General features: G+C 57.5%; 1 protein-coding gene across 1 annotated transcript in view; it reads right to left on the bottom strand.

The window, feature by feature from the left end:
• The window catches only part of LOC107307133 (filamin-C-like), a 145,709-nt gene that overhangs the window by 59,333 nt on the left and 71,347 nt on the right, over positions 1 to 15,029 (bottom strand). The window contains exons 20-23 of the mRNA XM_085533205.1: positions 14,565 to 14,725; positions 9,710 to 9,877; positions 3,617 to 3,740; positions 34 to 190 (exon numbers count right to left, since the gene is read on the bottom strand). Coding sequence (XP_085389331.1) covers positions 34 to 190; positions 3,617 to 3,740; positions 9,710 to 9,877; positions 14,565 to 14,725 — 610 coding nt within the window. The remainder of the gene's footprint in view (positions 1 to 33; positions 191 to 3,616; positions 3,741 to 9,709; positions 9,878 to 14,564; positions 14,726 to 15,029) is intronic.

The raw sequence follows: 15,029 nt of genomic DNA, 5'->3' as shown, positions 1-15,029 counted from the left end.
CCCCCGCCCCACAAGTGCCCCCATCCCCCTCACCAGTATCTGCACGGTCAGCACCCCCTGCCCGGCCCCACGGGCGTCGATGGTGAACTCCACGGGCAGCGACGCCGGGACCCCCGACGGGCTCAGCCCGGGACCCGACGCCAGAACACGGCTGGCATCGTGGGGGGGCACGGCCTGGAGCTTGAACGGGCTGCGGGGACATGGGGGGACATGGGGGGTGAGAGGTGGGGGGTATGGGGTGAGATGGGGTGAGATATGGGGGGATATGGGGTGAGAGGTGAGGGATACGGGGGGATATGGGGGATATGGGGTGATATGGGGTGAGATATGGGGGGCTATGGGGTGAGAGATGGGGGGTATGGGGGGCTATGGGGTGAGAGATGGGGGGCGGCCTGCAGCTTGAATGGGCTGCAGGGACATGGGGGGAGACATGGGGGGTGAGAGGTGGGGGATATGGGGTGAGATATGGGGGGCTATGGGGTGAGAGGTGGGGGATACGGGGGGCTATGGGGTGAGATATGGGGGGTATGGGGGGCTATGGGGTGAGAGATGGGGGGCTATGGGGTGAGAGGTGGGGGATACGGGGGGCTATGGGGTGAGATATGGGGGGTATCGGGGGCTATGGGGTGAGAGATGGGGGGCATGGGGGGCTATCGGGTGAGAGATGGGGGGTATGGGGGGCTATGGGGTGAGAGATGGGGGGTACGGGGGGCTATGGGGTGAGATATGGGGGGTATGGGGGGCTATGGGGTGAGAGATGGGGGGCATGGGGGGCTATGGGGTGAGAGATGGGGGGTATAGGGGGCTATGGGGTGAGAGATGGGGGGTATGGGGGGCTATGGGGTGAGAGATGGGGGGCGGCCTGCAGCTTGAATGGGCTGCGGGGACATGGGGGGAGACATGGGGGGTGAGATAAAGGGGGATATGGGGGGATATGGGGGGAGATATGGGGGGATATGGGGTGCTGTGGGGTGAGATATGGGGGCTATGGGGGGTGATATGGGGTGAGATATGGGGGGCTATGGGGTGAGAGGTGGGGGATACGGGGGGCTATGGGGTGAGATATGGGGGGCTATGGGGTGATATGGGGTGAGATATGGGGGGCTATGGGGTGAGATGTGGGGGATATGGGGGACTATGGGGTGAGATATGGGGGGCTATGTGGTGAGAGATGGGGGGTTATGGGGTGAGAGATGGGGGGAAGCCTGCAGCTTGAATGGGCTGGGGGGACATGGGGGGAGATGAGGGGTGAGATATAGGGGGATATGGGGAGATATGGGGTGCTGTGGGGTGAGATATGGGGGCTATGGGGGGTGATATGGGGTGAGAGATGGGGGGATATGGGGTGAGATATGGGGGCTATGGGGTGATATGGGGTGAGATATGGGGGGCTATGGGGTGAGAGGTGGGGGATACGGGGGGCTATGGGGTGAGATATGGGGGGCAGTGGGGTGAGATATGGGGGCTATGGGGTGAGAGATGGGGGGCTATGGGGTGAGGGATGGGGGGCTATGGGGTGAGATATGGGGGGCTATGGGGTGAGATATGGGGGGTTATGGGGTGAGATATGGGGGACAGCCTGCAGCTTGAACGGGCTGGGGGGACATGGGGGGAGATGGGGGGGGAGAGGTGGGGGGATATGGGGTGAGATATAGGGGGATATGGGGGGATATGGGGGATATGGGGTGATATGGGGTGAGATATGGGGGGCTATGTGGTGAGATATGGGGGGTTATGGGGTGAGATATGGGGGCTATGGGGTGAGAGGTGGGGGATACGGGGGCTATGGGGTGAGATATGGGGGGGTATGGGATGAGATATGGGGGGATATGGGGGCTATGGGGGGAGATATGGGGTGAGAGATGGGGGCTATGGGTTGAGATATGGGGGGTATGGGGGGCTATGGGGTGAGAGATGGGGGGCGGCCTGCAGCTTGAACGGGTTGGGAGGAGATGGGGGGCAGTGGGGTGAGATATGGGGGGATATGGGGTGAGAGATGGGGGGCTAGGAAGTGAGAGATGGGGGCTATGGGGGGCTATGTGGTGAGATATGGGGGGTTATGGGGTGAGAGATGGGGGGCTATGGGGTGATATGGGGGCCATGGGGTGAGATATGGGGTGAGATATGGGGAGCTATGGGGTGAGATATGGGAGCTATGGGGTGAGATATGGGGGGTTATGGGGTGATATGGGAGGCTATGGGGTGAGATATGGGGGGTTATGGGGTGATATGGGAGGCTATGGGGTGAGATATGGGGGGCTATGGGGTGAGATATGGGGGCTATGGGGTGAGATATGGGGGGTTATGGGGTGAGATATGGGGGCTATAGGGTGAGATATAGGGAGCTATGGGGGACTACGGGGTGAGAGATGGGGAGCTATGGGGTGAGATACGGGGGGTGATGGGGTGAGATATGGGGAACTATGGGGTGCTATGGGGTGAGATATGGGGCTTATGGGGTGCTGTGGGGTGAGATATGGGGGGATATGGGGTGAGAGATGGGGGGCTATGGGGTGTTGTGGGCAAGATATGGGGGGCTGTTGGGCTGGGCTATGGGGTTGGCTGTCTATGGGGCTGAGCTATGGGGCAGGCTGTCTATGGGGCTGAGCTATGGGGCTGGCTGTGTGTGGGGCTGAGCTATGGGGCAGGCTGTCTATGGGGCAGGCTGTCTATGGGGCTGAGCTATGGGGCTGGCTGTGTGTGGGGCTGAGCTATGGGGCAGGCTGTCTATGGGGCAGGCTGTCTATGGGGCTGAGCTATGGGGCTGGCTGTGTGTGGGGCTGAGCTATGGGGCAGGCTGTCTATGGGGCAGGCTGTCTATGGGTCTGTCTATGGGGCAGGCTGGCTATGGGGCAGGCTATGGGGCAGGCCGTCTATGGGGCAGGCTGTCTATGGGGCAGGCTGTCTATGGGTCTGTCTATGGGGCAGGCCGTCTATGGGGCAGGCTATGGGGCAGGCTGTCTATGGGTCTGTCTACGGGGCAGGCCGTCTATGGGGCAGGCTATGGGGCAGGCTGTCTATGGGTCTGTCTATGGGGCAGGCTGTCTATGGGGCAGGCTATGGGGCAGGCTGTCTATGGGTCTGTCTATGGGGCAGGCTGTCTATGGGGCAGGCTGTCTATGGGGCTGAGCTATGGGGCTGGCTGTGTGTGGGGCTGAGCTATGGGGCAGGCTGTCTATGGGGCAGGCTGTCTATGGGGCTGAGCTATGGGGCTGGCTGTGTGTGGGGCTGAGCTATGGGGCAGGCTGTCTATGGGGCAGGCTGTCTATGGGTCTGTCTATGGGGCAGGCTGTCTATGGGGCAGGCTATGGGGCAGGCTGTCTATGGGTCTGTCTATGGGGCAGGCTGTCTATGGGGCAGGCTATGGGGCAGGCTGTCTATGGGTCTGTCTATGGGGCAGGCTGTCTATGGGGCAGGCTGTCTATGGGGCTGAGCTATGGGGCTGGCTGTGTGTGGGGCTGAGCTATGGGGCAGGCTGTCTATGGGGCAGGCTATGGGTCTGTCTATGGGGCAGGCTGTCTATGGGGCAGGCTGTCTATGGGGCCGTCTATGGGGCAGGCTATGGGGCAGTCTATGGGTCCGTCCATGGTGCTGGCAGTGTGTGTGTCAGCCCCACCTTCTCGGCACGTCCTGCCCCCCATACATGATGCTGAGGCTGTGCGGCCCCACAGCGCTGGGGCTGTAGGTGACGCTGTGGGTCCCGTCGCCGTTGTCACGAACCTCCACCGGCTCCGGGGTCCCTGCGGGGACAGCGGGTCAACAGGGGGCGCTATGGGGCGCTATGGGGCGCTATGGGAGCTATGGGGCGCTATGGGGTCCATGGGGCGCGATGGAATGATATGGGGTTCTATGGGGCGCTATGGGGCGCTATAGGGTGCTATGGGGTGCTATGGGGCTCTATGGGGCACTATAGGGCGCTATGGGGTCCATGGGGCACGATGGAATGATATGGGGTGCTATGGGGCACTATGGGGCGCTATGGGGTGCTATGGGGTGCTATGGGGTCCATGGGGCGCGATGGAATGATATGGGGTGCTATGAGGCGCTATGGGGTGCTATGGGGCGCTATGGGGTCCATGGGGCGCAATGGAATGATATGGGGTTCTATGGGGCGCTATGGGGCGCTATAGGGTGCTATGGGGTGCTATGGGGCTCTATGGGGCACTATAGGGCGCTATGGGGTCCATGGGGCACGATGGAATGATATGGGGTGCTATGGGGCGCTATGGGGTGCTATGGGGTGCTATGGGGCTCTATGGGGCACTATAGGGCGCTATGGGGTCCATGGGGCGCGATGGAATGATATAGGGTGCTATGGGGCGCTATGGGGCGCTATGGGGTCCATGGGGCGCGATGGAACGATATGGGGTGCTATGGGGCGCTATGGGGCGCTATAGGGTGCTATGGGGTGCTATGGGGCTCTATGGGACACTATAGGGCGCTATGGGGTCCATGGGGCACGATGGAATGATATGGGGTGCTATGGGGTGCTATGGGGCGCTATAGGGCGCTATGGGGTGCATGGGGCGCGATGGAATGATATGGGGTGCTATGGGGCGCTATAGGGTGCTATAGGGGGTGCTATGGGGCGCTATGGGGCTCTATGGGGCGCTATGGGGCTCTATGGGGCACTATAGGGCGCTATGGGGTCCATGGGGCACGATGGAATGATATGGGGTGCTATGGGGCACTATGGGGCGCTATGGGGTGCTATGGGGCGCTATGGGGTCCATGGGGCGCGATGGAACGATATGGGGTGCTATGGGGCGCTATGGGGCGCTATAGGGTGCTATGGGGTGCTATGGGGCTCTATGGGACACTATAGGGCGCTATGGGGTCCATGGGGCACGATGGAATGATATGGGGTGCTATGGGGTGCTATGGGGCGCTATAGGGCGCTATGGGGTGCATGGGGCGCGATGGAATGATATGGGGTGCTATGGGGCGCTATAGGGTGCTATAGGGGGTGCTATGGGGCGCTATGGGGCTCTATGGGGTGCTATGGGGCTCTATGGGGCACTATAGGGCGCTATGGGGTCCATGGGGCACGATGGAATGATATGGGGTGCTATGGGGCACTATGGGGCGCTATGGGGTGCTATGGGGCGCTATGGGGTCCATGGGGCGCGATGGAATGATATGGGGTGCTATGAGGCGCTATGGGGTGCTATGGGGCGCTATGGGGTCCATGGGGCGCAATGGAATGATATGGGGTTCTATGGGGCGCTATGGGGCGCTATAGGGTGCTATGGGGTGCTATGGGGCTCTATGGGGCACTATAGGGCGCTATGGGGTCCATGGGGCACGATGGAATGATATGGGGTGCTATGGGGCGCTATGGGGTGCTATGGGGTGCTATGGGGCTCTATGGGGCACTATAGGGCGCTATGGGGTCCATGGGGCGCGATGGAATGATATAGGGTGCTATGGGGCGCTATGGGGCGCTATGGGGTGCTATGGGGCGCTATGGGGTCCATGGGGCGCGATGGAATGATATGGGGTGCTATGAGGCGCTATGGGGTGCTATGGGGCGCTATGGGGTCCATGGGGCGCAATGGAATGATATGGGGTTCTATGGGGCGCTATGGGGCGCTATAGGGTGCTATGGGGTGCTATGGGGCTCTATGGGGCACTATAGGGCGCTATGGGGTCCATGGGGCACGATGGAATGATATGGGGTGCTATGGGGCGCTATGGGGTGCTATGGGGTGCTATGGGGCTCTATGGGGCACTATAGGGCGCTATGGGGTCCATGGGGCGCGATGGAATGATATAGGGTGCTATGGGGCGCTATGGGGCGCTATGGGGTCCATGGGGCGCGATGGAACGATATGGGGTGCTATGGGGCGCTATGGGGCGCTATAGGGTGCTATGGGGTGCTATGGGGCTCTATGGGACACTATAGGGCGCTATGGGGTCCATGGGGCACGATGGAATGATATGGGGTGCTATGGGGTGCTATGGGGCGCTATAGGGCGCTATGGGGTGCATGGGGCGCGATGGAATGATATGGGGTGCTATGGGGCGCTATAGGGTGCTATAGGGGGTGCTATGGGGCGCTATGGGGCTCTATGGGGCGCTATGGGGCGCTATGGGGTCCATGGGGCGTGATGGAATGATATGGGGTGTTATGGGGTGCTATAGGGTGCTATAGGGGGTGCTATGGGGCGCTATGGGGCGCTATGGGGCACTATAGGGCGCTATGGGGTCCATGGGGCGCGATGGAATGATATGGGTTGCTATGGGGCGCTATGGGGCGCTAGGGGGTGCTATGGGGCGCTATGGGGTGCTATGGGGCGCTATAGGGCGCTATGGGGTCCATGGGGCGCGAAGGAATGATATGGGGTGCTATGGGGCGCTAGGGGGCGCTAGGGGGCGCTATGGGGTGCTATGGGGTGCTATGGGGTCCATGGGGCGCGATGGAATGATATGAAGTGCTACGGGGCGCTATGGGGCGCTATAGGGCGCTATGGGGTGCTATGGGGCTCTATGGGGCACTATAGGGCGCTATGGGGTGCATGGGGCGCGATGGAATGATATGGGGTGCTATGGGGCGCTATAGGGTGCTACAGGGGGTGCTATGGGGCGCTATGGGGTGCTATGGGGCGCTATGAGGCACTATGGGGTGCTATGGGGTCCATGGGGCGCGATGGGATGATATGGGGTGATATGGGGCACTATGGGGCGCTATGGGGCGCTATAGGGGGCGCTATGGGGTGCTATGGGGTCTGTGGGGCGCTATGGGGCGCTATAGGGGGCGCTATGGGGTCCGTGGGGCGCTAGGGGGCGCTATAGTGGGCGCTATGGGGCGCTATGTGGCGCTATGGGATGCTATAGGGGGCGCTATGGGACTATATGGGGCGCAATAGGGGGCGCTAAGGGGGGCACTATGGAGTCCGTGGGGTGTCCATATCCCTACAGGACCCCCCAGGAACCCCCATATCCCACCAGGGCTCCCAATATCCCCATAGGACCCCCCATAGGACCCCCCATATTCCCCAGGACCCCCTTCAGAACCCCCATAGTCCCCAAGAACCCCCCTAGGACCCTCCCAGGAGCCCCATATCCCCACAGGACCCCCTATAGGACCCCCCATATACCCCCAGGACCCCCCATATTCCCCAGGACCCCCTTTAGGACCCCCAGAGTCCCCAAATACCCTCCTAGGGCCCCCCAGGAGCCCCATATCCCCATAGGTCCCCCTATAGGACCCCCCATACCCCCACAGGACCCCCCATAGGACCCCCATATCCCCACAGGATCCCCCATAGGACCCCCATATCCCCACAGGACCCCCTTCAGGACCCCCAGAGTCCCCAAGGACCCCACTAGGGCCCCCCAGGAGCCCCATATCCCCCCAGAGCCCCCCACAGGACCCCCCATATACCCCCAGGAGCCCCTTCAGAACCCCCATAGTCCCCAAGTACCCCCCACAACCCCTCCAGGACCCCCATATCCCCACAGGACCACCCCAGGACCCCCATATACCCCCATATCCACCCTTACCCCCCCCCGGACCACCTCCCTATCCCCCATATCCTCATAGGACCTCCCCTATACCCCCCTTATACTCCCCTATACTCCCCATAGGACCCCCCATACCCACATAGGACCCCCCCCCCATACCCCCTGTATCCCCCCACACCCCATACCCCTCTATACCCCCCCATGCCCCCCATACAACCCCCATAGGAACCCCCCCTCCATACACCCCCTATTCCCCCCGTACCACCGGGTCCCATGAGTCTGACATCCAGTGCGGCCCACCCTATATCCCCATAGGACCCCCCTATACCCCCCTATATCCCCATAGGACCCCCCTATACCCCCCTATATCACCATAGGACCCCCCTATACCCCCCTATATCCCCATAGGACCCCCCTATACCCCCCTATATCCCCATAGGACCCCCCTATACCCCCCTATATCTTTATAGGACCCCCTATACCCCCCTATATCCCCATAGGACCCCCCTATACTCCCCTATATCCCCATGGGACCCCCCTATACCCCCCTATATCCCCATAGGACCCCCCTATACCCCCCTATATCCCCATAGGACCCCCCTATACCCCCCTATATCCCCATAGGACCACCCTATACCCCCCATATTCCCCCCATAGGACCGCCCTATACCCCCCATATTCCCCCCATAGGACCCCCCTATACCCCCCATATTCCCCCCATAGGACCCCCCTATACCCCCCTATATCCCCATAGGACCCCCCTATACCCCCCTATATCCCCATAGGACCCCCCTATACCCCCCTATATCCCCCATAGGACCCCCCTATACCCCCCTATATCCCCATAGGACCCCCCTATACCCCCCTATATCCCCATAGGACCCCCCTATACCTCCCTATATCCCCCATAGGACCCCCCTATACCCCCCTATATCCCCATAGGACCCCCCTATACCCCCCCTATATCCCCATAGGACCCCCCTACACCCCCCTATATCCCCATAGGACCCCCCTATACCCCCCTATATCCCCATAGGACCCCCCTATGCCCCCCTATATCCCCATAGGACCCCCCTACACCCCCCTATATCCCCATAGGACCCCCCTGTACCCCCCTATATCCCCATAGGACCCCCTATACCTCCCTATATCCCCCATAGGACCCCCCTATACCCCCCTATATCCCCATAGGAGCCCCCCCCACACCCCCCTATATCCCCATAGGACCCCCCTATACCCCCCTATATCCCCATAGGACCCCCCTATACCCCCCTATATCCCCATAGGACCCCCCTATACCCCCCTATATCCCCATAGGACCCCCCTATACTGCCCTATATCCCCATAGGACCCCCATATACCCCCCTATATCCCCATAGGCCCCCCCTATACCCCCCTATATCCCCATAGGCCCCCCCTATACCCCCCTATATCCCCATAGGACCCCCCTATACCGCCCTATATCCCCATAGGACCCCCATATACCCCCCTATATCCCCATAGGACCCCCCTATACCCCCCTATATCCCCATAGGACCCCCATATACCCCCCTATATCCCCATAGGACCCCCCTATACCCCCCTATATCCCCATAGGACCCCCCATATACTCCCCTATATCCCCATAGGACCCCCCTTTACCCCCCTATATCCCCATAGGACCCCCCTATTCCCCCCTATATCCCCATAGGACCCCCTATACCCCCCTATATCCCCATAGGACCCCCCCTATACCCCCCTATATCCCCATAGGACCCCCCTATACCCCCCTATATCCCCATAGGACCCCCCTATACCCCCCTATATCCCCATAGGACCCCCCTATACCCCCTATATCCCCATAGGACCCCTCTATACCCCCCTATATCCCCATAGGACCCCCCTATACCCCCCTATATCCCCATAGGACCCGCCTATACTTCCCTATATCCCCATAGGAGCCCCCCCACACCCCCCTATATCCCCATAGGACCCCCCTATACCCCCCTATACCCCCATAGGACCCCCCTATACCCCCCTATATCCCCATAGGACCCCCCTATACCCCCCTATATCCCCATAGGACCCCCCTATACCCCCCTATATCCCCATAGGACCCTCCTATACCCCCCTATATCCCCATAGGACCCCCCTATACCCCCCTATATCCCCATAGGACCCCCCTATATACCCCCCTATATCCCCATAGGACCCCCCTTTACCCCCCTATACCCCCCATATACCCCCATACCCCATCCCGTACCTCCAGGCCCCAGCAGTTTGACATCGAGCGCTGCTCTCCCCGCGTTGCTGCAGTCCACGGTGACGCTGTGGGGCAGACGGGCCCGAACCGTGGGGCCAAGACCAGAACCAGAACAACGGACCTGGGACGGGTCAACTGGGTCTGACACCGGGACACGGAACGGGGAACCTGCGGGAGATAAATGGGTCAGAACCAGAACCAGGACAGAACCAGAACCAGAACCAGAACCAGAACCAGAACCGGAAACCGGAACCAGAACCAGAACCGGAACCAGAACCAGAACCGGGACCTGGGACGGGTCAACTGGGTCTGACACGGGGACACAGAACGGGGAGCCTGCGGGAAATAAATGGGTCAGAACCAGAACCAGAACCAGAACCGGGACCAGAACTGGGACAGAACCGGGACCTGGAACGGGTTAACTGGGTCTGAGACAGGGACATGGAACAGGGAGCCTGCGGGAATAACGGGTCAGAACCAGAACCAGAACCAGAACCAGAACCAGAACCGGGACAGAACCGGGACCTGGGACGGGTCAACTGGGTCTGACACCGGGACACGGAACGGGGAACCTGCGGGAGATAAATGGGTCAGAACCAGAACCAGAACCAGAACCAGAACCGGAACCAGAACCAGAACCGGGACCAGAACCAGAACCAGAACCGGGACCAGAACCAGAACCAGAACTGGGACAGAACAGTGGAACTGGGACGGGTCAACTGGGTCTGACACCGGGACACGGAACGGGGAACCTGTGGGGAACAACGGGTCAGAACCAGAACCAGAACCAGAACCAGAACCAGGACCAGAACCGGGACAGAACCGGGACAGAACCGGGACCAGAACCGGGACCTGGGACGGGTCAACTGGGTCTGAGACAGGGACACGGAACGGGGAACCTGTGGGAATAATGGGTCAGAACCAGAACCAGAACCAGAACCAGAACCGGGACCAGAACCAGAACCAGAACCAGAACCGGGACCTGGGACGGGTCAACTGGGTCTGACACGGGGACACGGAACGGGGAGCCTGCGGGAAATAAATGGGTCAGAACCAGAACCAGAACCAGAACCGGGACAGAACCGGGACCTTGGACGGGTCAACTGGGTCTGAGACATGGACATGGAACAGGGACCCTGCGGGAATAACGGGTGAGAACCAGAACCAGAACCAGAACCAGAACCAGAACCAGGACCAGGACCAGAACCGGGACAGAACCGGGACCTGGGACGGGTCAACTGGGTCTGAGACGGGGACATGGAATGGGGAGCCTGCGGGAACAACGGGTCAGAACCAGAACCAGAACCAGAACCGGGACAGAACCGGGACCTGGGATGGGTCAACTGGGTCTGAGACAGGGACATGGAACGGGGAACCTGCGGGAGATAAATGGGTCAGAACCAGAACCAGAACCAGAACCGGGACCAGAACCAGAACCAGAACCGGGACAGAACCGGGACCTGGGACGGGTCAACTGGGTCTGAGATGGGGACATGGAACGGGGAACCTGCAGGGAACAACGGGTCAGAACCAGAAGCAGAACCAGAACCGGGACAGAACTGGGACCTGGGACGGGTCAACTGGGTCTGACACCGGGACACGGAACAGGGACCCTGCGGGAGATAAATGGGTCAGAACCAGAACCAGAACCAGAACCAGAACCGGGACAGAACCAGAACCAGAACCGGGACAGAACCGGGACCTGGGACGGGTCAACTGGGTCTGAGACGGGGACATGGAACAGGGAGCCTGTGGGAAACAACGGGTCAGAACCAGAACCAGAACCAGAACCGGGATCTGGGATGGGTCAACTGGGTCTGAGACAGGGACACGGAACGGGGAACCTGCGGGAAAGAATGGGTCAGAACCAGAACCAGAACCAGAACCAGAACCGGGACAGAACCGGGACCTGGGACGGGTCAACTGGGTCTGAGACATGGACACAGAACGGGGAGCCTGCGGGAAACAAAGGGTCAGAACCAGAACGGGACGGAACTGGAACTGGGTCAGAAATGGAACCGGACAGAAACAGAACCAGGACAAAACTGGAACTGGAAGTGGGTCAGAACCAGAACCGGGATGGAACCGGAACCAGGTCAGAACTGGAACTGGGATGGAACTGGAACCGGGACAGAAATGGAACCAGAACCGGGACAGAACCAGAATGGGACAGAAGTGGAACCAGGTTAGAACCAGAACCGGGATGGAACCGGAACCGGGTCAGAACTGGAACTGGGATTGAACTGCAACCGGGACGGAACCAGAACCGGGACAGAACCAGAATGGGACAGAAGTGGAACCAGGTTAGAACCAGAACCAGGACAGAACCGGAACCGGGATGGAACCAGAACTGGGATGGAACTGGAACCAGGATGGAACCAGAACCGGGACAGAACCGGAACTGGGATGGAACTGGAACCGGGACAGAACTGGGTCAGAACTGGAACCAGGACAGAAATGGAACCAGAACAGAACCAGAACCGGGACAGAACCAGAATCAGGACAGAACCGTAACCGGGATGGAACTGGAAGCAACACAGAACAGGAACCAGGACAGAACCAGAACCGGGACAGAGGAAGGAGGGGGGGGGGATGGGATGGATGGGATATTATGGGATGGATGAGATGAGGTGGGATATTATGGGATGGGATGGGATATTATAGGATGGGATATTATGGGATGGGATGAGATGGAATATTATAGGATGGGATATTATGGGATGGGATGAGATGGAATATTATAGGATGGGATATTATGGGATGGGATGAGATGGAATATTATAGGATGGGATATTATGGGATGGGATATTATGGGATGGGATATTATGGGATGGATGAGATGAGGTGGGATATTATGGGATGGAATGAGATGGGATATTATAGGATGGGATATTATGGGATGGGATATTATGGGATGGATGAGATGGGATATTATAGGATGGGATATTATGGGATGGGGTGAGATGGGATATTATAGGATGGGATATTATGGGATGGGATATTATAGGATGGGATATTATGGGATGGGATATTATAGGATGGGATATTATGGGATGGGATATTATGGGATGGGATATTATGGGATGGGATATTATGGGATATTATAGGATGGGATATTATAGGATGGGATATTATGAGATGGGATATTATGGGATGGGATGAGATGGGATATTATAGGATGGGATATTATGGGATGGGATGAGATGGGATATTATAGGATGGGATATTATGGGATGGATGAGATGGGATATTATAGGATGGGATATTATAGGATGGGATATTATGGGATGGGATATTATAGGATGGGATGGGTGTGATGGGATGGAATATTATGGGATGGGATGGAATATTATGGGATATTATGGGATGGATGAGATGAGGTGGGATATTATGGGATGGGGTGAGATGGGATATTATAGGATGGGATATTATGGGATGGAATGAGATGGGATATTATAGGATGGGATATTATGGGATGGGATGAGATGGGATATTATAGGATGGGATATTATGGGATGGATGAGATGGGATATTATGGATGGGATATTATGGGATGGATGAGATGAGGTGGGATATTATGGGATGGAATGAGATGGAATATTATAGGATGGGATATTATGGGATGGAATGAGATGGGATATTATAGGATGGGATATTATGGGATGGGGTGAGATGGGATATTATAGGATGGGATATTATAGGATGGGATATTATGGGATGGAATGAGATGGGATATTATAGGATGGGATATTATGGGATGGGATATTATGGGATGAGATGGGATATTATGGGATGGGATATTATAGGATGGGATATTATGGGATGGGATATTATGGGATGGGGTGAGATGGGATATTATAGGATGGGATATTATGGGATGGATGAGATGAGGTGGGATATTATGGGATGGGGTGAGATGGAATATTATAGGATGGGATATTATGGGATGGAATGAGATGGGATATTATAGGATGGGATATTATGGGATGGGATGAGATGGGATATTATGGGATGGGATATTATGGGATGGATGAGATGAGGTGGGATATTATGGGATGGAATGAGATGGGATATTATAGGATGGGATATTATGGGATGGGATATTATGGGATGGATGAGATGGGATATTATGGGATGGATGAGATGGGATATTATAGGATGGGATATTATGGGATGGGGTGAGATGGAATATTATAGGATGGGATATTATGGGATGAATGAGATGGGATATTATAGGATGGGATATTAAGGGATGGATAAGATGGGATATTTTATAGGATGGGATATTATGGGATGGGATATATGGGATGGGATATTATGGGATGGGATATTATAGGATGGGATATTATGGGATGGGGTGAGATGGGATATTATGGGATGGGATATTATGGGATGGGATATTATGGGATGGGGTGAGATGGGATATTATGGGATGGGATATTATGGGATGGGGTGAGATGGGATATTATGGGATGGGATATTATGGGATGGGGTGAGATGGGATATTATAGGATGGGATATTATGAGATGGAATGAGATGGGATATTATAGGATGGGATATTATGGGATGGGGTGAGATGGGATATTATGGGATGGGATATTATGGGATGGGGTGAGATGGGTTATATATAGGATGGGATATTATGGGATGGAATGAGATGGGATATTATAGGATGGGATATTATGGGATGGGATGAGATGGGTTATTATAGGATGGGATATTATGGGATGGATGAAAATGGATATTATAGGATGGGATATTATGGGATGGGATATTACGGGATCCCCCCACCCCCCATACCCCCCATCTCCCCATGCCCCCCATATCCCCCCATGTCCCCATATCCCCCCATACCGGGGATGGGTCTCCCCCCGAAGCTGATGTTGACGTCGTAGTCCCCTGCGCTGTAGGGCACGTACTCCACGGAGCAGCTGCCGTCCTTGTTGTCCTGGCACGACATCTTGGCCTCCGACGGACCCTCGATGGCCAGACCCAGCCCCCCCGTACCCGCACCCCTGGGGGGACACAGCGGCACAGCGGGGTTAATGGGGGCAGCCCCCAATGGGGACATGGGGACGGTAAGGGGACATATGGGACAAAGGGACAGTGGGGGGATGTCTGCAATGGGGGGGCAGTATGGGGATGGCTGGGATATAGAGCACAGTGTGGTACCTATGGGATAAGGGCACAGTGGTACATATGGGATAAGGGCACAGTGGGTACCTATGGGATAAGGGCACAGTGGTACATATGGGATAAGGGCACAGTGGGTACCTATGGGATAAGGGCACATTGGTACCTATGGGATAAGGGCACAGT

Source organism: Coturnix japonica, unplaced genomic scaffold, assembly GCF_054131305.1.
Source record: "Coturnix japonica strain WE unplaced genomic scaffold, WE-NBRP24 Scf055, whole genome shotgun sequence".
NCBI classification, from domain to species: Eukaryota; Metazoa; Chordata; class Aves; order Galliformes; family Phasianidae; genus Coturnix; species Coturnix japonica.
The sequence above is the reverse complement of the archived record's forward strand: the minus strand, read 5'-3'. Positions and strand labels throughout refer to the sequence as shown.